Below are 25,779 nucleotides of genomic sequence, written 5' to 3' on the forward strand. Positions count from 1 at the left end.
GTTTTGTTTCCTTCTTTTCCTTTCTCTTCTTGTTGTTGTTGCGCGTGTGTGCGCGCAGGTGTATGATGACTTGTCCGCAGCATGTCAGGGTCCCCGGAGTCTGAGTTCAGTTTGAACTCAGATGATGGGGGGGCATGGACTTCGTCTGAACCATAAGAATTTTATACTCCAGATCATCCATTGACCTCCAGAATCCTGAATCTCAAAGTTTATTGATCCCATAGTTTTGCATATAAATTTGCATAGCTTCTGAGTTCACCCTCTCAGCGCCTTGCCAATCCCTTCCCCAGATTCCCTTACTTGTTTAGATCACTTCTCACCAGCTCAGTTTGCCGGCTCCCCCTCTCAGATCCTCAACAAACAAACCACCGCCAACGGGAATCTACCCACCGTTGTCTCACAACAAATCCCCTCCCAAACTTCCGCTATCCTCGATCCTTCTGACGCTCACATCACAAGGACCACCGAGAAGGCAGCGCACAGTGCAACGTTCCCTTCCAGTAAATGCCGACGGCCCAGCACCGGTCGGAGTTCCACAACGGCTCTGTGCAAGTTTTGTGTGGACACAAAACCTGCCAGACAGCTTTGTCCAGGTTTTTTGTGGACGCAAAACCTGCCAGACAGCTTTTTCCAGGTTTTGAGTGGACACAAAATCTGCTGGACAGCTTTCTCCAAGGTTTTTTTGGACAGACAAACCTGCCAGACAGCTCTGTGTGAGTTTTGTGTGGACACAAAACCTGCCAGACAGCTTTGTCCAGGTTTTGTGTGGACGCAAAACCTGCCAGGCAGGTTTTCAAGTTTTTGTGTGAGCTTTGTCCAGGTTTTGTGTGGACGCAAAACCTGCCAGACAGCTTTTTCCAGGTTTTGTGTGCACGCGAAACCTGCCAGACAGCTCTGTGCAACTTTTGTGTGGACACAAAACCTGCCAGACAGCTCTGTGCAACTTTTGTGTGGACACAAAACCTGCCAGACAGCTTTCTCCAGGTTTTGTGTGGACACAAAACCTGCCAGACAGCTCTGTGCAAGTTTTGTGTGGACACAAAACCTGCCAGACAGCGCTGTGCAAGTTTTGTGTGGACACAAAACCTGCCAGACAGCTTTGTCCAAGTTTTGTGTGGACAAAAAACCTGCCAGACACCTTTGTCCAAGCTTTGTGTGGACGCGCAACCTGCCAGGCAGCTTTTCTCAGGTTTTGTGTGGATGCAAAACCTGCCACACAGCTCTGTGCAAGTTTTGTGTGGACACATAACCTGCCAGACAGCTCTGTGCAAGTTTTGTGTGGACACATATCCTGCCAGACAGCTCTGTGCAAGTTTTGTGCAGCTTTGTCCAGGTTTTGTGTGGACGCTAAACCTGCCAGGCAGGTTTCCCAGGTTTTGTGTCGACGCAAAACCTGCCAGACAGCTTTTTCCAGGTTTTGTGTGGACGCGAAACCTGCCAGACAGCTCTGTGAAAGTTTTGTGTGGACACAAAACCTGCCAGGCAGGTTTTCCAGGTTTTGTGTGGATGCAAAACCTGCCAGGCAGGTTTTCCAGGTTTTGTGTGGATGTGAAACCTGCCAGACAGCTTTTTCCAGGTTTTGTGTGGACGCAAAACCTGCCAGACAGCTCTGTGCAAGTTTTGTGTGAACACAAAACCTGCCAGACAGCTTTGTCCAAGCTTTGTGTGGACACAAAACCTGCCAGACAACTTGGTCCAAGCTTTGTGTGGACACAAAACCTGCCAGACAGCTTTGTCCAGGTTTTGTGTGAACACAAAACCTGCCAGACAGCTTTGGCCAAGTTTTGTGTGGACACAAAACCTGCCAGATAGCTCTGTGCAAGTTTTGTGTGGACACGAAACCTGCCAGACAGCTTTGTCCAAGTTTTGTGTAGACACAAAACCTGCCAGATAACTTTGTCCAAGCGTTGTGTGGACACAAATCCTGCCAGACAGCTTATTCCAAGTGTTGTGTGGACACAAAACCAGCCAAACAGCTTTGTCCAATTTTTGTGTGGACACAAAACCTGCCAGACCGCTCTGTGCAAGTTTTGTGTGGACACAAAACCTGCCAGACAGCCTGGTCCAAGTTTTGTGTGGACGCAAAACCGGCCAGACAGCTCTGTGCAAGTTTTGTGTGGACACAAAACATGCCAGACGGCCTGGTCCAAGTTTTTTGTGGACACAAAACCCGCCAGACAGCTCTGTGCAAGTTTTGTGTGGACACAAAACCTGCCAGACAGCTCTGTGCAAGTTTTGTGTGGACACAAAACCTGCCAGACAGCTCTGTGTAGGTTTTGTGTGGACACAAAACCTGCCAGACAGCTCTGTGCAAGTTTTGTGTGGACACAAAACCTGCCAGACAGGTATGTGCAAGTTATGTGTGGACACAAAACCTGCCAGACAGCTTTGTCCAAGTTTCGTGTGGACAAACAATCTGCCAGGCACCTTTGTCCAAGCTTTGTGTGGACGCGCAACCTGCCAGGCAGCTTTTCTCAGGTTTTGTGTGGATGCAAAACCTGCCACACAGCTCTGTGCAAGTTTTGTGTGGACACATAACCTGCCAGACGTCTCTGTGCTAGTTTATTGTGGACACAAAACCTGCCAGACAGCTCTGTGCAAGTTTTGTGTGAACACAAAACCTGCCAGACAGCTTTGCTCAAGTTTATTGTGGACACAAAAACTGCCAGACAGCTTTCTCCAAGTTTTTTGTGGACACAAAACCTGCCAGACGGCTTTTTCCAGGTTTTGTGTGGACGCGAAACCTGCCAGGCAGGTTTTCCAGGTTTTGCGTCCACTCAAAACCTGGCAGACAGCTTTTTCCAGGTTTTGTGTGGACGCGAAAGCTGCCAGGCAGCTCTGTGCAAGTTTTGTGTGGACACAAAACCTGCCAGACAGCGTTGTCCAGGTTTTGTGTGGACGCAAAACCGGCCAGACAGCTTTTTCCAGGTTTTGTGTGGACACAAAATCTGCTGGACAGCTTTTTCCAATGTTTTTTTGGACATAAAACCTGCCAGACAGCTCTGTGCAAGTTTTGTGTGGACACAAAACCTGCCAGCAGCTTTGTCCAGGTTTTGTGTGCACAGGAAACTTGCCAGACAGCTTTGTCCAGGTTTTGTGTGCACGCAAAACCTGCCAGACAGCTCTGTGCAACTTTTGTTTGGACACAAAACCTGCAGGACAGCTTTGTCCAAGTTTTGTGTGGACACAAAACCTGCCAGACAGCTTTGTGCAGGTTTTTGGTGGGCGCAAAATCTGCCAGACAGCCTGGTCCAGGACTTCCGTGGACACAAAACCTGCCAGACAGCCTGGCCCAAGTTTTGTGTGGACACAAAACCTGCCAGACAGCTTTCTCCAAGGTTTGCGTGGGCACAAAACCTGCCAGACACCTTTGTCCAAGCTTTGTGTGGACGCGCAACCTGCCAGGCAGCTTTTCTCAGGTTTTGTGTGGACGCAAAACCTGCCAGACAGCTCTGTGCAAGTTTTGTGTGGACACAAAACCTGCCAGACAGCTCTGTGCAAGTTTTGTGTCGGCACAAAACCTGCCAGACAGCTTTCTCCAAGTTTTGTGTGGACACAAAACCTGCCAGACAGCTCTGTGCAAGTTTTGTGTGGACACAAAACCTGCCAGACAGCTTTGTCCAGGTTTTGTGTGGACGCAAAACTTGCCAGGCAGCTTTTTCCAGGTTTTGGGTGGGCGCAAAACCTGCCAGACAACCTGGTCCAGGCCTTCCGTGGACACAAAACCTGCCAGACAGCCTGTCCCAAGTTTTGTGTGGACACAAAACCTGCCAGACAGCTTTCTCCAAGGTTTGCGTGAGCACAAAGCCTGCCAGACACCTTTGTCCAAGCTTTGTGTGGACGCGCAACCTGCCAGGCAGCTTTTCTCAGGTTTTGTGTGGACGCAAAACCTGCCACACAGCTCTGTGCAAGTTTTGTGTGGACACATAACCTGCCAGACTTCTCTGTGCTAGTTTATTGTGGACACAAAACCTGCCAGACAGCTCTGTGCAAGTTTTGTGTGAACACAAAACCTGCCAGACAGCTTTGCCCAAGTTTATTGTGGACACAAAAACTGCCAGACAGCTTTCTCCAAGTTTTGTGTGAACACAAAACCTGCTGGACAGTTTTGTCCAATGTTTTTTTGGACACAAAAACAGCCAGACAGCTTTGTCCAGGTTCGTGTGGACACAAAACCAGCCAGACAGCTTTGTCCAAGTTTTGTGTGGACACAAAACCTGCCAGACAGCTCTGTGCAAGTTTTGTGTGGACACAAAACCTGCCAGACAGCTTTGTCCAGGTTTTCTGTGGACGTGAAACCAGCCAGACAGCTTTCTCCAAGTTTTGTGTGGACACAAAACCTGCTGGACAGCTTTGTCCAATGTTTTTTTGGACACAAAACCTGCCAGACAGCTTTGTCCAAGTTTTGTGTGAACACAAAACCTGCCAGACAGCTTTGTCCAAGCTTTGTGTGGACACGAAACCTGCCAGACAACTTGGTCCAAGCTTTGTGTGGACACAAAACCTGCCAGACAGATTTGTCCAGGTTTTGTGTGGACACAAAACCTGCCAGACAGCTTTGTCCAAGCTTTGTGTGGACACAAAACCTGCCAGACAGCTTTGTCCAATTTCATGTGGATACAAAACCTGCAGGACAATGTTGCACAAGTTTTGTGTGGACACAAAAACTGTGAGAAAGCTTTGTGCAAGTTTTGTGTGGACACAACACTGCAAGAAAAACTCTAGAAACTGCTTGCAGTTGAGATGCAAGAGCTCAATGCAAGCTGTGCCTCATGCAAGAATCAAGCACTGGTTGATTCAATTTCCATGCACTTTGCATAATTTATGCAAGAGTGAGTCCAAGGTACAAAAAAATGAGTACAGGCTCCAAATTACTGAGTTGATACCTGTGTGAATTCCCCTATGTGCACATATCCCTTTTGTATGTATTCACCCCTTTCATAATGTGTACATACCCCTTTATGTGCACATACCCCTTTCATTTGTGTGTATCCCTTTCATTTGTGTGTATCCCTTTCATGTGCGTGTATTCATTTCATGTGCATGTATCCCTCTCATGTATGTGTATCCCTTTCATGTGCTTGTATCCCTTTCATGTGCATGTATCCCTTTCACAATGTGTACATACCCCTTTTATCATGCTTTCATGACCCTTTCATGTTTACAAGTCCCCTTTGAGTTTTTGACATCCTTTTCAACCCTTTCATCATCCAGGTTTACATACCCCTTCAATGTTTACATATCCCTTTCATGTGCAAATACCCCTTACCGCACATACCCCTTTCATGCATACATACCCCTCTCATGCATATATACCTCTTTCATGAATACATACCCCTTTCATGAATACATACCCCTTTCATCATGTGTACATATCCCTTTTATGTGTTAATGCACCTTCTCCCATTCCCCTTTCATGTGTACATATTCATCTCATATGTACATATTGCTTTCATGTGTATGTACCCTTTTTATGTTATTCTAGCTGGATACAATGGTACATGGAGTGTTTTCTAAAAGCAAATAAAAGGGTGCTCATGGGGATGCTCATCTGCAAGGTTAAATAGTTGTCTCAGCCTCCTGCATGAGCACTACAGCATGTTAAGCATTGAGATGCTGAACAAGGTGCACATTTATGGTCGTCACAGTTAAAATGCATAAGCTTATGCATGCATAAATCATGAAATCATGAAAAATATTCCCCAAAAAGTTTATGAACTCCCCCAAATACGCCCTCTTTGCATAAGAAAACTTTCATATCGTGCATAAGTCTCCTAGAACCCACAGCCATTGCCATCAACCTTGCAAACATCACCATCAACCTCGGAAACATCACCATCAACCTCGGAAACATCACCATCAACCTCGGAAACATCACCATCAACCTCAGAAACATCACCATCAACCTCGGAAACATCACCATCAACCTCGGAAACATCACCATCAACCTTGGAAACATCACCATCAACCTCGGAAACATCACCATCAACCTCGGAAACATCACCATCAAACAGAAAACCATGTCTACCATTGAACCAACCCAGCAAACCCCTCAACAAACTCCAAACAATCCAACTTGAGCTACTGCAGCTAACCAACCCGGTGAAACTCCTGCCCAACAAGGAACTCAAGTTGCTCCTTGCTCTTGGACTAACGACCGCAATTGAGATGGGCTTTTGTCCCTTGACCTTGATGATCAATTATCCTTCAGCCATGCCCTTGAACAACTATGAACAAGGGGACAACAACGACAACCTAGCGCGTGCTCTCAACCTAGACCAGAACAGGGATCCCAATTGTCCCACTACCCCAGATCAATGGAGCAACTCTGAGCAAGGTGGAAACAATTCCCCGGTTAATACTCTTGGACAGCCCTCTCCGGACTTCACCCAAGCATTGCCGGCCGCAGATAGACCCGAGCCCGAGGCCCTGGTGGCCACTGGCACTCAGACTCCAGCTCCCTCTCCATCTGTTTGGGCGGCCTCAATGCAAGCTCTCGCCTCCCAACAACCCAACAATCAAGGTCAGCGACGAGTCAGCTACGAGAGGCGCCAGCTGGAACTCAATGTTCAGATCCGAGAACTGGAAATCCTGCGCGCTTGGGCAACTTTTGAGGCGGAGCAAGCATCCGGTGCAGCTTTTACACAAGCAAGGATGCTCCAGGACTTCATCCGATTGGGATTGACACCTGCCGAGGCTTGCAACATGACAGATGAAGTCCTTGGTGTAGTCGGATCGGGCCCGTTGGCTGACTCCAATGAATAGCTTTGTTAACCCCCCCCCCTTTGGCCACAAGATCAAATCAATCCTCAAGAATCCCACAACTTTCTTCCTTGCTCTTGCTGCTTTCTTTTCCCATTTCTTCCATGTTTTTTTCTCAATCACATGCCTGGAATCCGATTGATCAACATGTTCTTCTCTCAGTTATCATTGCTTGCTTGATAAAACCAACTACATTTGTTTCTTGTTTCTATGAAAAACATGGCCAGTGAAATGAAAAACATGGCTCGCTTGATATGAAATGAAAAACATGGTCATATCAAATAGTAATTGATTGAAAAGAAAAAAAGCTCTATAGAAGCTGGCAGAATCTCTGGAATAGCATATCTCAGCGAGCCACATCTTCTCCCAAAATCACACCCGAGTCGTCCTCTTCATCGTTGTCTGGGTCAAAGTTTTCAACTGGTTGGTTTAGCTCGTCCCATTCCACTTCACAGAGGTTGAGTAGATAGTTTTGCAATACCACACAGGCACAAATCCATATGTTCAGCCGTGTAGCGGTCTTCTTACCGAGAATCTGAATCAATAGTGACTTCAAGGATTGCCATCGATTCTTGAGCATGCCAATGGTATGCTCCACTATCACTTGGTTATGGCTTAGCTCAAAATTGAACCTCTACTTTTTGGGAGGCAGGGACCGACCAGGTGCGCGCTTGAAGGCAGGAATGAAAGTGTCTGTTGAGGTGTAAGCTGAATCCGCCAGTAAGTAATGAAGGGTGATCACCAATTTCCTCAGTTGAAAGGTGACAGATCAACATTCAAATTGACAAGGAGGAGGTTTTTTGAGAGGATTTTCTTCATGATCAGGAGAATTGCCGTGATCAGAAGATTGAAGCTGAGCTGATGTGATGGGTTTGTTAGGATGGCCTTGATTTCTGTTCAGTGATTTTCATCTTCCAAAGGGATGCAAGGAGTGTTGTTTCCACACCCTCTAGGAGTTTCTGCCGGTCTGACTTGCAAGGCATGATCGGGGAGATGGCGCACTTATGCAGAGGGGGGGGGTGCTCAATGTCAAACTGGTTGCATGAAATCATAAGTTCGGTAGCTCCCGCAAAAAAAAATTATGCATTATGATTTCATGCAATTTAACATTGAATACCATAACTGAAGGTGCACCAGCATGGAATCTGAGTGCTTGACTCCAGCTAGAGATGAGGCTTGATTCAAGGTTGCTGCATCTCAACTGCAAACAGTTTCTAGAGTTTTTCTTGCAGTGCAAAACCTGCCAGACAGCTCTTTGTTAGGGTTAGGTAACTCTGGGGGCGGGGGGGGGGGGCGCAATGCGCCGTTGGAGCAGAAGGTAGAGATGGCCCCTGTGAACCCGGGTACCTGTTCGGGTGCGGGTACCCGCCAGCCTTTTTGCCAAAAATTGGACACCCGCACCCGCAGAGTGGGTCAGAGTGGGTACCTGCAGGTACCCGCACGGGTATCCGCAGGTACCCGCACGGGTATCCGCAGGTACCCGCCCCTCAAAATTGACCGGAAGGCATTCCTTCCGGCCGGGAAGTTCGTGTTAGCCTAGGACCCAGGAAAGCTCCTATGGAACACAGTAACCAAAATGTATGATTTTTTTGTCAAAAACCAAAAAACCTACACACCCCAGATGTATGAATGGTCATTTTGGCCGGTAAAGGTACTCACCTCAATTGTATGAATTTTTTCTGAGGGCAAGGGGGGTAGTAACCAAAAATGTATGAGAATCAGGGGCTCAAGCTAAGGTTGAAAGCCTTGTCTGTAATGATTTTTCAGTCTGAATCAAGTCTACAGTTCTAGGCTGGAGCGGTGCCACACTCACCTACCCTCTGGCTGCGGCTCCAGTACCACTGCCACAAGTATATACAAAGTATATCAATCCACCACCCCCTGCGCCACCCAATCCATCCACAGGTTGCATCCCACTTTCTGCCCTTCTTATTAACCCTGCCCAAGTGACCCCATTCCCCCCCCTCAACAGTTACAGCAGTCTGGTTCCCAGTTTTTTTCCTTTCTTGCCCTCCCTCTCCACCCCCCCCCCCCCCCCCCCCCCCCCTTGGCAGCAGCATCAATGCTGCCCAAAAAAACGTAGGCACAAAATTTGTATGAATTTTTAGACCAAGCTCTGAACCTACACACAAAACGTGTATGAATGAGCTCCAAAAATGTATGAATTATTCAAAAATATGGGAATTTAGGTTACTGTGTTCCATAGGGGCTTTCCTGGGTCCTGTTAGCCTCTGCGAACGGAAGGCATTCCTTCCGATCGAAGAGGTTGTGTAGCCTCTTTGATCGGAAGGACCCCCATCCAGCCGAGGAGGTTGAGTAACCTCTTCGACTGGAAGGACTCCTTTCGGCCGAGGAGGTTGTGTAACCTCTTCGACCGGAAGGCTTCCGACCGAAGAGGTTGTGTAGCCTCCTCGATCGGAAGGAACCCCTTCCGGCCGAGGAGGTTGGGTAACCTCTTCGACTGGAAGGACTCCTTCCGGCCGAGGAGGGTGTGTAACCTCTTTGACCGGAAGGCATTCCTTCCGATCAAAGAGGTTACTCCTCGGCCCGAAGGGGTTCCTTCTGATCGAAGAGGCTACACAACCTCTTCGATCGGAAGGAATTCCTTTGGGTCATGGACGGTGGCAGCCGCCCCATGGCCAAATAAGGGCGGGTACCCGCTAAGGATACCCGGGTACCCGCTGGATTTCTCCCAGAAACCCGACATCCGCACCCGAACACGCACACGCTGGCGGGTACCCGCCGAACTTAACACAAGTCCCCTGCTGCGGGGCGCGCCAGCCAGTTGGCTGGCTGGTCGGTTCGCGAAGCGAACCTCCCCGCAGGGGAGACTTGCCCCTTAAGTCGACAACCTCGCGTGATGAGTTTCCCACCTTTTGGTGGGAGGAAACTTCATCCTCGAATCACTCACTTGCCTCAAAACTTTGAGGATGTCTGAGCAGGGTTTATGGAAGAGCAGCATCTTCCTGTTCATCCAACCCAAACTCAGAACAAGTACATAAACTTGTGATTTTATAATGATTTTCATAAAATCATACTTCGAACTTTTTTTTGCTCGAACGAGCGGTTCGAGTACCCCGCGCACACCAAAACAAGTCCTCGGGAGCTGAAAACAGACAGTTTTCAAAAATCTTTATAAAATCAGTGAGGACCAGTACAACAGGATACATAACACCAAAAGAAAGACAAGAAGCAGGCCTTCATTGTCTTCTAAGGAAATTAGGTGGATAGGATCAAAGAAGCGGGTACAGGAGGAGGAAGTCAAAAAAGAGGGTTTTCCCGCGAAATCGAAAAACTCATCACGCGGGAATCCCGACTTATAAAGGTATAGGCCTCCAATGGCGTGGACAGCTCCGCTGCTTGCTCCCGCTCCCGCCCGGAGGCCTAGTTAAGCTCGGGTACCCGCCGACCCTGGGCGGGTACCCGCCAGCGGATAGCAGGTACCCGCAACGGGTTCGTTGGGGCCATCCCTAGCAGAAGGCTGGACGCAAAGTGCTGTAAAAAATGTGAATGTCAGCAGAACCATTTAAAAATCATGTCATTTGAAAGGAGAGATTCAGGTGGTTCCTTTGAGCTAACAATATTTGTGCCACACTCAAAATTATTAGTGTGAACTTCTCTCAGAGCTTATTCAAGGAGGGCAGCCATTCAAGCACCTTTTAGTGTGACTTACCTTGTCATTGCTATTTTCCCTTCCAAGCTTGTCATTGCTGTTTTCCCTCCCAATCTCCTAGGGGAAGGATGAACTCACAAAGCAAGGCTCTGTCAGGAGGGACTTACACTGTATCTCCTCAAACTGGCACAGCAAGAATCTGACTTGAATTATTTTTTCAACAATCAATGCTCACATCTGGTGAGCAAGTTTTATCTTGTAGGGCTTGCACCCTACTCTGAGGGAAGACTCCAAAAAATGTGCACGCAATTTTCTCAGTGCCGCTGTCAAGTTAACCCTAAGATTGGAAGTGCAGTGGTTTAGTGAATTTTATGGACTTTCAGTGGGTGGCAGGATTTGTATGAACCACCTCAAATTCTATATGTGGTCAAAAGGGAAAATTCATGCCTGGAAGCCAAGCTATTTTATTCCAACCCATGATATGTAAGAGGGCAAGGAACTCATGTAGAGCTTCAGCAATTCTGCCCACCCAAACTGAGAATCTTGGCCCCGCAAAACGGGGTGATAGTGCGCAAGTCCCTCCTGCGGAGGGCTGTCGGAGGCTTGCTTCGCAAGACCAGACGCCCGCAGCAGGGACTTCGAGGACTTGACTCAAGCTTGTCCGGGGGTCCAAGAGGGGAGTCCGAATCCGGACACGCGGGGTGGTGTGCGGATAGGCGGCAGTGATCAGCCGCTGGCGCGTCGATCGGAGTGGAAACCGGAAAAAAAGCCACCACCACCGACGATGGCAGCCTGGACACTCGCAGGCGCACTCAACAGCAACCACGACGAAGACGAACAGCCCACGAACAACAACAACAACATCAGCATCAACAGTACGCAACCCAACTAGAACTAACACTAAAACTCAAACGAGAAAAACTAACTCACAAACCCACAGACATCGTCGACAGCCTCACGCGCAACCCACACCACATCAGCCAGCCAGAGATATTCCACTCATCCCTCAACATCCTCAGGTAAGCTCAGACCAAAAACCAGAAAGCACACCCAGAAACAACTGACAACCACAACCAAACAGAAACCCACTTTCCATCCCCACAGCCACCCTCCACTCGCTCCTCGACCTGCTGCCCTCCGCATTCGAAGCACTGCTCACAGCCACCCTGCGCGACGCCAACCCCGCCGACCACACCGCCTACAGCGCACACCGCCCACACCTCGAGCGCTTCGCCTTCCTGCTCCAGGCACTCGTCGAAGCCTGCGAGAAGCGCAGGACGACCGCCGAACCCACCTCCAACAGACCCACCCAAAGGAAACAGCAACAGAACACCACCTTCGACTGGGCACCCCACATCCCCGACCTGCTCAACGCCCTCCTCAAGGCACTCGCACTCAAGACCGAGTTCATCTGGCCCACCTCCCAGGACAGGGACGCGTTTATCGGGTACAACCACCACCACATCATCACTCATCCTACATACTGACCACCCTCCCACTCACCCCACAGCTGCTTCACCAAACCCGTCTACCAGATCCTCGAGATCAAGCCTTTCGCCGACAGCCTCCCCATCCGCATCCCCGCCTTCAAAATCATCTGCACAGCCGCCAAGAGCCATGGCCAGATCTACAGTCAGTCACTCACTCAGACATAAAAAGAAACATCCAGTGCTGACTTCCCATCTCCACAGGCACTCAGACCTCCATCCTCCAAAAACTCCAGTACTTCGACCATCTCTCCGAATACATGGCCGAGCTCACTCACCTGCTCGTCGAATCAAAGGACTTGCCCCAGCTAGCCGACGCCATCCTGCGCGAGATCAGCACCAAGACCTTCTCGGCCCAAGACAACAAAGGCCCCCGGAGCTTCTCGCGCTACCTCGTCAAGCTCACCACCCTCGCCCCCCGTCTAGTCTTCCGCCAGATCGTCATCCTCCAGAAACACCTCGACAGCGAATCCTACGTCATGCGCATCTGCCTGCTCGAGATCTTTGGCAAGCTCATCCAGGCACTCAGCCAGGAGGAACAGCCCCACAACAACAACAACAACAACCCTGCAGACGATCACCCCGACAACCAGCTGGGCGGGGCCGCCGGAGGGAGAGATAAGGAGAATCAGTCCCAGGGCGTCAAGCTCGATGGCTTCTTCAACCTCCTCTTCGATCGCTTCTGCGACTCCAACACCTTCGTCAGGGTCAAGGTCGTCAACATCTTCGAGGACATCCTAAAGTATAACACACACACTCTCTCTCTTTAACCTGCATCACACACACGCACATATATTAATCATATTTATTCACAACAACAGGCTCTCTGTGCCCTTCCCCAAACATCGCTTACGGCTGGCCGCGATGGCGCTACGCTCATTGGAAGACAAGTCTTCGCAAGTCCGCAAACATTGCATGACAGTGCTCAGCAGACTGATCGAGACCCATCCTTACGGGGTCATGCATGGGGGCGAGCTGGAGATCGGCGAGTGGCAGGCCAGGTACGACGAGATCGTCAAGGAGCTCAGCGTGCTCGATCTGCCGGCCAACAACGGCGTGGACGAGGAAGTGCGCAAGATCATGGAGGGCGACGGCGACGAGCAGCAGCAGCAGCAGCAGCAAGACGAAGATGAGGACGTGTCGATGTCTGACAGTAGCGAGAGACCCGCCAAGAAGAACAAGACCCCAAGGACGAGCCAAGCTGCTGCAGAGATGGACGTGGCGGCGGTCGACCAACAACAAGCGGCGCTCTCGACGTACGACTCGCAAGAGCTCATGAAGCTCCGGCTGACCAAGAAGTACTACGCAGATGCGATCCAGTTCATCCACATCCTCCACAACGCCGTGCCGGCCATCGAGAAGCTGCTGGCCTCCAAAGTGAAGGCCGAGGTGCTCGAGGCCATCCACTTCTTCAAGACTGCCTGGACTTACAAGCTTCAAGGGGCCGAGGCCGGCGTGAAGAGGATGGTCCATCTCGTCTGGGCCGTCGAGAACGCCGCCGTCGACGAGCCTCCCAACAAGGACAACAATGAGGGAGAGCCTGCCCCGCCCCCCATCAAGGACACCAAGGGCGTTCGCGCCGCCCTCATCGATTGTTATCAGGAACTTTACTTCGCTCCCCTCGTCCGACAGCAGGGCGAAAGCGTGGCGGCGTACGCGACGCGCAACATTGCGCGGATTGCGCGCAACATGATCGAGTCCGTGCTCTCTTTTCCTTTTCCCACCTTCCTTACTTACTTATTTGGCTGTCTTACAGATTAACGTACCATGCAACACTAGCCGAACTTACGTCTTTAGAAGAACTGCTAGGTGTGATGATGGAGCGCGGATACGTGCACGAAGACGTGCTCGATAAGCTGTGGGAGGTCTATGCGACCTCCAAAGAGATCGCCCAACGCCAGCGCCGTGGCGCGGCGATCGTGCTCGGCATGCTCGCCGCTCCCAGGCCCTCCGTCGTTGCTGACCATCTCGATAAGCTCGTCGCAGTTGGCCTCGGAGCTATGGGAAAGGTGCGTTTTTTATCCGGCATGCTTGGGTCGCGTGCAGTGTTGATTGGGTGCGGCTTTGTGTGTGTGTGTGTGTGTGTGTGTCTATAGGGCGATCTGGTGCTTGCTAGGTATTCTTGTATTGCGCTTAGTCGGCTGGGAGGGAGTGCCAAGAAAGTGAAAGGTGAGTCTCAAAGGAGGGCTTTATACAGGATCTGAAGAGAAGACTGAAGCACCCAGTGTTATAATAGGCTCCTTGATCGACCGCAACATCCGCTTGCCCCTCGATAACCCCGTCTTCCGCAAGCTCGCCGATATCATCCAGGCTCCTACTCGCAGCAAGGAGTGGTTCGCTATGGCTGAGCAGGCCTTGAATACTCTCTATGGACTCGCCGACCAGCCCGACTTGCTGTGCACTGAGATCCTCCAGCGGATGGCGCTGGAGTGTTTCGAAGGCGCGTCGACTGGGCCGACAGACGGGATGATGGACATCGACCACCCGTCTGACGCTGTCCCTCCCGCAACAGACCCGCAGGCGGCGCCGGAGGAGGAGGAGGACACCAGCAGAATGGAATCCACTAGTCTGCCGGGCCCATCGTCGATGTCGGCAAGTCAACAACCACATGAACACCGTGCTCTGCTCGTCGACCCCTTCAAGCTCAGCCAGCTCATCTTCCTCGCCGGCCATGTTGCCGTCAAGCATCTCGTCCACCTCGAGCTCATCGAGCGCGAGTTCAAGAGACGCAAGGCCGCCGACGACCAAGCCCGCTCCAAGCTCACCAACCCCCGTAGGACTGGCGCCGCCGCCGCCGGGGGAGGAGGAGCGGGCGCGGGCGAGAAGGAGAAGGAGCAGCAGGAGGGCGAGGAGCTCGACCAGGTAGCGGGGAACGTCGAGGACGATATCGCTGACGTCGTCTTCCATGCTAGGGAGAAGGAACTCTTGTTTGGCAAGCAGTCTATCCTCGCTGTGTTTGCGCCTATGACCGTCCAGATCTGTGGGCTCCCGGCGGTGTATAAGGTGCGCTGTCTGCTTTAGCGCTGATGGAGGGAGGGAAAATGAGGTGTAATCTGATCTGGTTATGTGCTTAACAGAACGAAACGCTCCAGACGGCCGCAGCACTCTCGCTGGGCAAATTCATGTGTGTGAGCGGGGAGTTCTGCGAGAAGCATCTGATGCTACTGTTCAAGATCTTGGAGACATCGCAGAACCCGGCGGTGCGCTCGAACATCATCATCGCCCTGGGGGACATCGCGGTCTGTTTCGCGACGATCATGGACCAGCATTCCGACGGGCTTTATAAAGGCCTGGCCGACCCGGACCTCGACGTCAAGAAGAACACGCTCATGGTCCTCACCCATCTCATCCTCAACGGCATGATCAAGGTCAAGGGCCAGCTCGGCGAAATCGCCAAGTGCATCAACGACCCCGAGAAGAGGATCTCCGAGCTTGCCCAGCTCTTCTTCGACGAACTCTCGAAGAAGGACCAGAACGCTATCTACAATAATCTGTGGGCCCACCCTCTCTCTTCTCGGCCTCTGCAGGACACTCATTGCTTTCTTTTTTTTTCGGCAGGCCGGACATGATCTCGCACTTGTCCGTCGGCAAACATGCGGTTGACGCGCCCCTGTTCCGTTCGGTGATGGACAACATCTTCAAACACCTCAAAAAAGTCCATCACTTTCTTTCTCACACACACACAAACACACAGCGCTGGACGCTGATAGAGAGCATGGTTTTTTTCCTGTGCGGGCATATGTAGGACAAGCAATCGGAGGCGATCGTCGAGAAGCTCTGTCAACGCTTCAGACTCGTCGGCGAGCTCCGGCAGTGGCAGGACATCGCTTATTGTCTCGCCCTGTTACAGTTCAAGTCCGAGAAAGCGCTCAAAAAGGTCCGTCTCTCGTTTCCGCTCGTCGTTTCTCCCTTCAGTGCACTGATGCCCCCCCACCCGCGAGTAGTTGGTCGATGGGCTGCCGTCGTATCAGGATAAGCTGTACGACCCCGAAGTGTTCAAGAGCTTCGAAGACATCTTGGTCAGTTGATGCCTCTCTCTCTCTTTCATCTGACAGCAGTGGGCAAAAACACTGAGACAAGGGACGCCGGTGTTGGCTGGCTGATCTGATGACAGACGAAGGTGAAGGCGAACAAGTGGGCCAAGGAGCATGGCGACCTGGTCGAGTTCGAGAAGGCGCTCCGGGCCCAGAAGGAGAAGGGCGAGGAGGACCAGCTGATGGAGCGCAAGGTCCACAAGAAACAGGCTGTCGTCCGCAAGCGTCGCCAGAAGCAAGCCGTCGCCCCGCCCCCGTCCCGTAGGCGCATCCCCACTCACAACAACAACGACGACGACGAGGATGATGATGACGACGACGAGGAGGAAGAGGAGGATGGGGAGGATGGGGCTGGTCAGCAGGACCAGGCGGACGCACGCCCCGCTAGGAAAGCCAAGCCGCCCGCAACCCGGCCCGCTCGCTCCACACGCCAAAGTCCGTCTCTCTCTGTCTCTCTCTTGGGGCCTGGTTGACTCACACTCCCCCCTTGGGTTCTGTTTCTGGGTGCGGTCACGCACAGGTAGTCGCAGGAATCGGAGAGACGCGACGCCGTCGTCGGACGACTAAGGTCGCCTCCGCCGCCCGCTCGGCTTGTCCGACCCCACACCGGCCTGGCAGGCCGCGCTTCCCCACGCTTGTTGTTGTAATCCAGCCCCGGGCGGCCTTCTTGTGTGTTCTTTTGCCCGCGCGTCCTGCGCCCAGGCTCGGAAAGGTCCCTGCGGATGTCGGGCCGGGCGATGGAGCAGTGTGTGTCGTGAGCGGGCAGTGTGTGTACGACGCCTTGCTTCCGCCGTCCCCCTCTGCCGTGCGTTCTAAGGTACATAATTGGGCCCCCGCTCGGCCCGCTCGAGCGCGGCTTCGAGCGCGCTGGGAGAGCGCTTCCCGTGGATGCCCCGGATGCCCCTGGACGCCCTTCTGTAGGACCTGCTTGAGAGTTATATGTGCATGAGTTGATGAAGCTGGGACTGATGGGCATTTAAGGAGGTGGGTCGTTCACGCAGATTCCTCCCCCCGGGGATCCAGCTTCTTCCTGCCCCCTCCATCCAGCCCCTCCATTCATTTGATGAGCTGCCTCCTGGACGTGACGTTTGACCGACACTTTGTGTGTTGCTGCAGCACAGGATGGGGGTCCTTCGCAAGGTCCCTTTTTTTTGATGGAATTGAGGCCAAACAGGCACGGGTCGCGGGAGGAAGATCGGTTTTGAGCGAGTAGCAGAGACGGTGTGGGATAAGCTTATACTCACAGGGGCTTCAGTTCCTTGGCAGAAAGACCTTTAGCAGGCTCGAGTGTGCACAAGTGGGACAGGGACAGAGCTGATGGTTTTGCTTTCCTTAGTGTCCAGCATGATTTAAATAGACTAGATACCATCGAGATGGTCATTGGCACCCGCTGGTGCCCACCACTCTGTAGCAGGTCCTTTCTGCCCTTGCAAGTGCCAGCCGGCAGGCACGGGGTGTTCCATTTTAGTGAAAAAGGTAAGCATGTGTAGGTGTGCAACCTCCAGGGGTCCCTGCAAGAGCAGATAAGTACATGATAAAGAGTGGCGGGTACCTGCCAGTGGGTGCCAAGGGGGGCTCACAATGGAATTTGAAAAAAAAGTTTGGAGCCCACTTTGAGGCCTTTATGAACAGCTTTTTGAAAAATGTAGAAGTTGTTCTGGTTGCCAAGCAATGCACCCAACTGTGGGAAGCTGATTTTTTTTTAAAAAAAAAAAGTTCATAAAGCCTTGAAATGGGCTCTCAAGTTTTGTCAAAATTCTGTTGTGAACCCGCCTAATATGTTCAGCTTGAGGGTGAAGTGATGTAGCATATTAGATAGGAAAAAAGAAACACATTCACAACAGACGGACAGCAAAGAGTGACAGGTGTATGAAAGAAGAAGGAGATCAGGAACAAGTGAAGTTCCAATATTTTCAAGTGTTTGGGGATTGTTTTCAATAACATTTTGCTATAAAATGTGGAGTGCGCACTGTGGATTGTTCAAGAAGTGTTGTTGGGCTTTTTGGTAAAGAAAACACGCCAGGATATAGATTCCAATACCATGGTGATTGTTTTATTGTTCTTTTCTGGAAAGTGGGGAATGCCCATCTCATGTGCCAAAGAAAAGAAAAAAAAACGGTCTGCATCTGATGCACAATTTCGAACTTCGAATTTATTTGTATCTTTCTTAGTTTTAATGAGCATTTTTTAGAGTATTTAGCAATGGGATGCCCCTACACATAGCTCATGAATTGTCATCCAAACTTAAAGTAAACCCGAGTCTTTGGAAGCATCAGTGGGCTGAAAATCGACATGTACATATTGCATACGGCGAAGACGGGGGTATGCAATTTGAGCCAAAAAGTTGGACCAAAAAGTTGGAGACGCTCGATTGCAATCGACGAGGTACATACAAAGACAGCAAACAACCCAGAACAAGACCAAGAAGCTATCCAGGATGTCGAACAGATTGGTCTCAACACCTATGGCGATCAAGAACTCACGCGGATGCTTGCAAGCTCAACCTCAACCTGTTCGGCTTAAACAACTCAATCGATTGTATTCCACCAACCAACCACCAAGCCCACTATCCTTCTCAAAACCATCGCATAAGAAATCGAAAACCAAATCAAGAACAGATCCTAGACTAGTCTTCAGAGTAAATGGACTCCCTCTAGCTTGCATGGCAAAAATAACTATCAATCTAATCATGCATGTTGTTCTTTCTTTTTATGGAACGCCTACACAGAGCTCATTCCATTCTACCTCTTCTGCCTTCGCTTCAAAAGATCCGTATTCAGTGCTTGGAGTCAAGAAAGATGCGCCAGCATCAGAAATAAAGAAAGCCTATTACTCGGTCGGTATCGCTTTATCACACATCTTTATTTCCTCATTAATTCTACCTCTGATAAGTACCCCCCTGGTCTCATTATTACAAGTATAGCTCGCCAAAAAGTATCATCCAGATGTCAACAAGGAGGCTGGGGCCAAGGAGCGTTACCAGAGTGTTCAAGAGGCCTATGATGTGAGAAACTTGCTCAGGCGCTGTAATTTTATGATTATCCTGCAAAATTGACATGCGTATTTGTTTTCTGATTGGTACAGACGCTGAGTGACGAAAAGAAGAGAGCCGCCTATGATCAATTTGGACCGATGTCGCAGCAACCAGGCTTCGATCCCAACGCATTCGGAGCTGGAGGCGGGTTTGGAGCCGGCGGAAACCCATTTGGAGACATGTTTGGTGGTGGTGGTGCTGATCCTGGAGATGTGTTCAGCAGCCTATTCGGAGCCTTTGGTGGTCGAGCTGGGGCTCGGGGGGCAAGCCAGCAGGTTTTTGTTGGAGACGATATGGAGGCATCGATCACGATCCCATTCGAAGAAATGGCGAAAGGCACCAGTCGGACAATCCATACCACACCTATCGTCAACTGCCCTCCCTGTAATGGCGAAGGGATCAAACAGGGCGCAAAGCCACAGACCTGCCGAGCATGTAACGGGACCGGAACAATGACCTTCGTGGTTCAAAGCGGCTTCACAATGGCTAGTACCTGTCAGAGTTGTGGCGGATCAGGTAAAAAAGTCGACGACAAAGATATGTGTGGCTCTTGTGGAGGGATCGGAAAAGTTCGAGATCGGAAACAAGTCGATGTCAAGATTCCAGCAGGTGTAGAGGACGGTATGAGGATCAAGTTGGCTGGACAAGGGAATGCGCCAGTGGGCGGAGGGAAAGGTGGCCGACCGGGCGATCTATACGTCAAAGTAAACGTGTCTCCTTCGAAAAAATTCAGAAGACAAGGAAACAATCTGTACACCGATGTCAAAATCCCATTCCATACTGCGCTTCTTGGGGGAACCGTTCGAGTACCCACATTAGAGAAGGAGGTCGACGTTCAGGTGCCACGGGGCACTCAACCCGGCGAAGAACTGGTCCTCAAAGGTCGTGGAGTCAAACATTTATACAAAGAATGGCTTGGTGACTTGATTGTCAAGTTCAATGTCACCATCCCAAGGTTAGTCATTCGCGTGCTTTTTCCATAATATAAACCAAACTGTATCGCGTGCCTAAAGCTCAATCAGAACTTCTTTTATGCCACATTTAGGTCTTTAACTGATGACCAACGCACAGCATTGGAAGCATATGTGGCAACACTTGAAGGGAAACCCAATCCCACAACTTCAACCGAGTCTACTGTTGAATCTAAACCGAGTGAGTAAAAATGTTTTGTTTCGAGTTCCTTGGCTACTTTTTCTTCATCCGGCTGTCTCTCATCGTGCACCTCTATATCTTGCGCTGGATACCGGTGGCTTCTTACACCTCAAGAGAACTAGAGTTCATTGTGGAATCTTCGCCTTTTTATCCTTATCACTTTATCTTCCATCCGTCTTCAATTCATTCCAAAAAAAAAAATGGCACTGTTGTCCTGCATCTCATTATCCTCACGTCGTTCACTTTGTGCGCTTTTCTTCCTTTCGGGGTCATTTGTTAGATCATGATGACCACGGTGACTCCTCTAATGGATCAAATGATGGTCTGTTCTCTTCGATCAAGAAATTATTTCAAAGGTAACCCTTCTCGGAACAACGACCAAATAAAATCATAAAAAAGACCAAATCAAAAATCAATGTCTTTTTCACCTTGAAAATTTTGACTCTTCCGAGTATGGCTTCAGGTCCCCCGTGACGGGTACCCTGTCCCTGTTGGCAGGTCACAGGTACCTGCCGGCGGGGGCGGGTGTCTGATCTAGGGCTGGACCCCGCCGGGTACATACCCAAGATCCTCCAGCCGGTCATGCTCCCGTGGAAATCCCCGCGGATAACGGGTTGGTTACATGGTTAGATGCGGGTACCCACGGATATGCCTGGTAATGATTGGGTATACCCAACTGGAAGCGCAAGAAATCAACCTACCCCTTGCTCTAGGAATGGCAAAGTGGTTCCTGGCCATTCCTACCACCAGTTTGTCATCCAAGCAACTTTTTTCAAAATCAAACAATATATAAATAAACAGATTTAGTTTGCGCACAAAAGGAAACTTGTTGTGCATGGGAATTACTGTTGACTCAAAGTTGCTTCACGTCAGGACCCCCTCCGTGCATGCCACCACATTGTGAAAAAAAAAACTCAAGAAACTGCTGCCAGTTGACATGCAATATTACAAAGGCACATATTGCATTTCAACTGGCAGCAGTTTCTCGAGTTTTTTTCAGTGCCAGCTCCCCCGGCCAAAAAACTATCCACACAGGGGGGTGCTGTGCGGTGACAGGTGGCCGGGTTGAGACACTCTGGCCATCTGGAGGAATCAATCCTCACAATGTGAGAAATCCTCTGGGATGAGTGGCAGTTCTCTGAGGGAAAAATAACAAGTAAGATATTGCGGTTAAGTAATACTTATGTTACGGGTGGTTGGAAGGACTGCCCCTCTATTTTACTACACAAGAATTCTGACAACAAAATTTGTTTATTGTTGTGGCAAAACCTTGACAGAGAACACTTTGTGCAGTAGTCTCTATCAGACCTGGATCAGTGACATGTGTAACACAAAACCCCTAATATAATTTCTACAATGGATGGGTCCAAGGAGTCAGTGAAGTTCCAGGATGCTTAGGTATTTACAGGATTGTGATGTTCCTTCTTGGTTTGTGTTGAAATTTTGTACTCCTCAGTGGTCAAAATCAACACATCACACTACAGGCATGTAGCTGTTGCTGCGGGATGGAGCGTCACCCTGTTGTTGCAAGCCCGCGTGACTGCGCAAGTAGGCGCAGTCACTGCGGCCGCGACCCCAAATGCAACGTCAGGTGACGCTGCGGGCCGCAACGACACCTAGTTGCCCGTAGTGTCAGGCATGGACTTGGTAGCCTAGTTGGTAAAGGCAGCACTTCTAGTATAGTGTCTTAGCTTCAAGCAAAGGTTGCTGGTTCAAATCCTGCCCAAGTCAATCATTTTCTGCTAAGTGTCTGCAAATTGCATTGTTAGTTTTAACAGTTTGGAGGATATATACTTTATTAAGATCACACTGATTGCAAGACTAATAGTTGAGATCACAGGTGATGTATGTACATGAAACTTTAAAGTGAGATGTGTGTTCTATCAGCGGTGGGCAGATATGTTATCCAGAATTCCACATGTTTTTGTTGTAAATTCAAATTTTGCACACAACGGTTCAACTTATCAGCAAGATTTAAACATCAGGGCTGTGTATTCACAGTATCTTTCATTTGCGCGAAAAAAAATCCCATGATTGTTGAGTAATTTTCTTTCAATCACTGATTATACACCAAATTTTCAGTTATCTGTAACTTAGTTACAGATAACGGAAAATTTGTTGTGTAATTGATGATTAGAAGAAAATTAATCAGTAAACATGGAATATTTTTTTGCAAATGAAAGATACTGGGAATACAAAGCCCTAAGGCCCCGTTTGGCTGCCGCTTTATACGTCATAAATTGTTGAATTTATGACGCCGCGACCCAAAGTTCGCCCCCCGTTGCCACCAAAACTTTGAAACCCCCGGGGGTCGCGCGTCATAAATTTGACCATTTATGACGTGTAACGTGGCAGCCAAACGGGGCCTAAATTTTAACTCTTGCTGATAAGTTGAACTGTTGTGTGCAAAATTTGAATTTACAACAAAAAAATGTGGAATTCTGGATAACGTATCTGCCCACCGCTGGTTCTATTTACAATTGCCTGAGTGGAATGCTGAAAATGAGCAGCAAAAATTTCCTCCTTTTATAGTAAAATGTGAGGGATTTTTTCTGGTGAGGATGCTGGTAAGGAACCAGAGTGCAGCACAGCAAGTTCATGTGGTCCATGGGATCAACCCATAGTGACAGGCCTTTTTACACGTCTGAGGTGCCATCCTCCTTCTCCTGAGGAGAAAAAAGCCACAGGTAGGCTAGGTAGTGGGCATCCACACCTTCCCCCTGCGCCTCTGTCTTGGTATCAACAGTAGAGCGGCCAAAGGCATAGCCCCAATGGGAAGGGTGCTGGCCAGAATACAGACCAACTGGCTATGGCCTTGGTTTGCTCCCCAGCTCTAGCCATCCCACATCCACTTCAAGCATCACAGTCCTTTGAGTCTTTGATTTCCTCTCTCCTTTTTTGACAAAAGAACAAATCCAAAACCCTTTTTTATTGCTAAGAAAATTCCTAGTCCTTTAGAAATCTATTTTGCTATCATGCCATGACCAACAGATTCTTGAAATTCACCAACCAGATCTGCTCTGCGGCCTCAGGCGCAAGCCCAAACCCAGCCAACAAACCAGAACCTACCAGCAACCCAGCCGTAGCCAAAAGCAGATCCCCAGCCACACACTCTCATGAGTTTGTGGCCAACCAGAGGTTCCAGCCAACTCCCAGGCACCTTCAGCAGGAAAGGGACAAGTCCCAAAGAAAGGCATTGTGGTGCTCCATTGGTGTGGCAATGCCAAAAGCACATTGTAGAGGTATTGTGACAGCATACATACAGCTTGTCAGCTAGCTACTATTTCAGAGTTAGCTGAAAAATAAAAATAAAACGGACTTACTTTGCGCTGTCAGCCACAGAGTACATGTCACAGTACCTTACACGTACCAAGTACCTGCAATTGTTCACATTACATATAGTACATTCCTTTTACACCTTTTATTAAATATGTATATCATTAGATACAAGCTTAAGAATGTACTCTTGTTATACATTACATTACAGATAACCATAGTTAAACACAGTTACCATAAGGTACTGTTGATTATAAGAGATAAGTTACGTGTAAACAGTAAGATTACAATACATTTTAATATTACTGTACACGTGAAATACCCCAAGACAGGTATCACTCATTTATCCCCTGTTATGCCTCAGTCCCTATTTACATAACATATTGGTTATGATATAAATACATAAACAACACATGATGTAATCCAATTCAAAGGGCACTGAATGGAATCACTGATTGATTATGATCAGCTAGTGTACACAGCTACTGATCTAGGATCAGTACTGATCATTACACTGCCCTGATCCTTTCCAATGTTGATCCTCATGAGGATCTGCTTCCTTTGAGCGCTTCCAGTTCCCCCCTGGTCCTGAAGCGCCTCCCAGCGCCTCATATTCCCTCCTGCTCTTTTTCCCTCTATATAAACACGCCCCCCAGGACTGTTTATCCCTCAGAATATTATTACAGCAAAGTTTAACCCATACTATAGTTAAGGGGCTGGCTTTATGCACTCCAAATGTTCACTACATGCACTCCAAAAAAGGAGTGAACTGGTGTCTACTCCAATAAATGTTGGAGTGAGCAAAGGTTCACTGCAAAAGTGGGCTGAATTGGAGTGTTTGGAATTTCACTCCAATATATATTTGGAGTGAACCTTTGTTCACTCCAAAAGTGGGCTAAATTGGACTGTTCAGAAGTTCACTCCAATATTTGTTGGAGTGAAAAATGTGCACTCCAAAAAAATGGAGTATAAAATTAGGCACTCAAACTGTGGAGTGGAGCTCAACCCACTCCATGTTTTTATTTGGAGTGTGGACCACTGGGCACTCCAAAAAAGTGGGGCCAGTGATTCCCATTGAAAAAGAGCATATAAATAGGCTCAGACTCACTGGAATCTTTGGGGCCTAGTCTTAAGGAGAGGAATGTGAGTGTGGCGGAAGTTTGTCTGTAGGGGGGAGGCAGGGTCTCCAAGGGTCAAAGCATGACTTGGTTGATCTGGAGGAGTTGCTTGGAGTGCATGGATGTATTTAAAATATGTGTAAACTCCATTATTTGTTGGTGTGTACAGTAGTACACTCCAATCTTGAAACATACCAAGTTTCAAGATTGGAGTGCACAAGCAACACTGGGTCGCTACGCTACGCTACGCTATTTCAGCACTACGCGTTAGCGTAGCGGCAAAAAGCGCCCATCTATTTTGCATAGCGTTAGCGCGCTGTTAGCGCCGCTACGCTGCGCTAACAGCGCGCCAATTCTTTGTTAGCGTTAGCGCGCCGCTACAGTCGCTACGCTACGCTGCGCTGCGCTACAGCGCTTTTAGCGAAAAAAAAGCCCTTTTAGCGAAAAAAAAGCCCTTTTTTCCCGCTAAAGGCGCTGTAGCGCAGCATAGCGCGCGCTCTTTTGCGCCCTGCATGCGTAGCGTTAGCGCAATTGCGCGCATCTGCGCTAACGCTACGCTATCAGCTAAAATAGCTGCGCACCGCGTGCGCGTAGCGTTAGCGCATATGCGTGCAATTGCGCTAACGCTACGCTAAAAAATAGCGCATTCGCGCTGCGCTACGCTACGCTAACCGCTATGGTTAGCGTAGCGACCCAGTGTTGGCACAAGTTTCCACTCCAATAAATATTGGAGTGAACTTCTGAACCCTCCAATTTAGCCCACTTTTGGAGTGAACAAAGGTTCACTCCAAATATATATTGGAGTGAACTTCTGAACACTCCAATTTAACCCACTTTTGGAGTGAACCTTTGTTCACTCCAACATTTATTGGAGTGGACACAAGTTCACTCCTTTTTTGGAGTGCATGTAGTAAATATTTGGAGTGCATAAAGCCGGCCCCTAACAAATATTCATTTTTGTTTTTTTTTTTTAAAAAAAAAAGTGAAACTAAAAAGCTGTCCAACATGTTGGTCTAGCGCTTTCAAACATGGAAGGGAGGAAAGGAAGTATCAAAAGTGACCTTGATATCACGCTTGGCTCACGCGAGCTTTGTGTTTTAGTGTATAAGCCTCTCTGGTGAGACTAGGCTGCCGCCCCGACCTAACTTAGCTAATTCCCTCCTCGGGGGAGCAAATTGGAGGGTCCCGACAGCTTCCCCCCTCCAATAGAGGGACTTAGTTAAGTTGGCGCCCAGACCCGCTCACCACAAGAGGCTTAGTTAAGCTCGTGAGAGCATCCTTACCGGTCGAGCTATGTTGGCGC

At 49.4% G+C, this 25,779-nt stretch overlaps 4 protein-coding genes across 4 annotated transcripts; all 4 read left to right on the top strand.

The window, feature by feature from the left end:
* Positions 1-4,636: 4,636 nt before the first annotated feature.
* Positions 4,637-6,080, top strand: PtA15_2A134 (uncharacterized protein; the record flags this gene model as incomplete). The annotated part of the gene is made up of 2 exons (XM_053166124.1): positions 4,637-4,652; positions 5,788-6,080. The coding sequence occupies 2 exons, from the start codon at positions 4,637-4,639 to the stop codon at positions 6,078-6,080; spliced, it is 309 nt and encodes a 102-aa protein (XP_053017377.1).
* A 133-nt stretch (positions 6,081-6,213) lies between these two features.
* Positions 6,214-6,765, top strand: PtA15_2A135 (uncharacterized protein; the record flags this gene model as incomplete). Its single annotated transcript, XM_053166125.1, has 1 exon — positions 6,214-6,765. One exon carries the CDS (start codon positions 6,214-6,216, stop codon positions 6,763-6,765), a length of 552 nt encoding a protein of 183 aa, XP_053017378.1.
* A 4,394-nt stretch (positions 6,766-11,159) lies between these two features.
* PtA15_2A136 (uncharacterized protein) lies at positions 11,160-16,828 on the top strand (the record flags this gene model as incomplete). The annotated part of the gene is made up of 17 exons (XM_053166126.1): positions 11,160-11,181; positions 11,316-11,394; positions 11,457-11,822; positions 11,886-12,007; positions 12,067-12,369; positions 12,436-12,604; positions 12,684-12,930; positions 13,024-13,239; positions 14,725-14,865; positions 14,940-15,355; positions 15,421-15,517; positions 15,608-15,739; positions 15,807-15,881; positions 15,977-16,157; positions 16,285-16,331; positions 16,417-16,643; positions 16,714-16,828. 17 exons carry the CDS (start codon positions 11,160-11,162, stop codon positions 16,826-16,828), a joined length of 2,955 nt encoding a protein of 984 aa, XP_053017379.1.
* Positions 16,829-18,333: 1,505 nt separating this feature from the next.
* On the top strand, positions 18,334-20,442 carry PtA15_2A137 (uncharacterized protein; the record flags this gene model as incomplete). Its single annotated transcript, XM_053166127.1, has 6 exons — positions 18,334-18,534; positions 18,625-18,732; positions 18,820-18,900; positions 18,981-19,885; positions 19,976-20,082; positions 20,363-20,442. 6 exons carry the CDS (start codon positions 18,334-18,336, stop codon positions 20,440-20,442), a joined length of 1,482 nt encoding a protein of 493 aa, XP_053017380.1.
* Between the last annotated feature and the right edge of the window lie 5,337 nt (positions 20,443-25,779).

The sequence above is a fragment of the Puccinia triticina genome, chromosome 2A (assembly GCF_026914185.1).
Source record: "Puccinia triticina chromosome 2A, complete sequence".
Lineage (NCBI taxonomy): Eukaryota > Fungi > Basidiomycota > Pucciniomycetes > Pucciniales > Pucciniaceae > Puccinia > Puccinia triticina.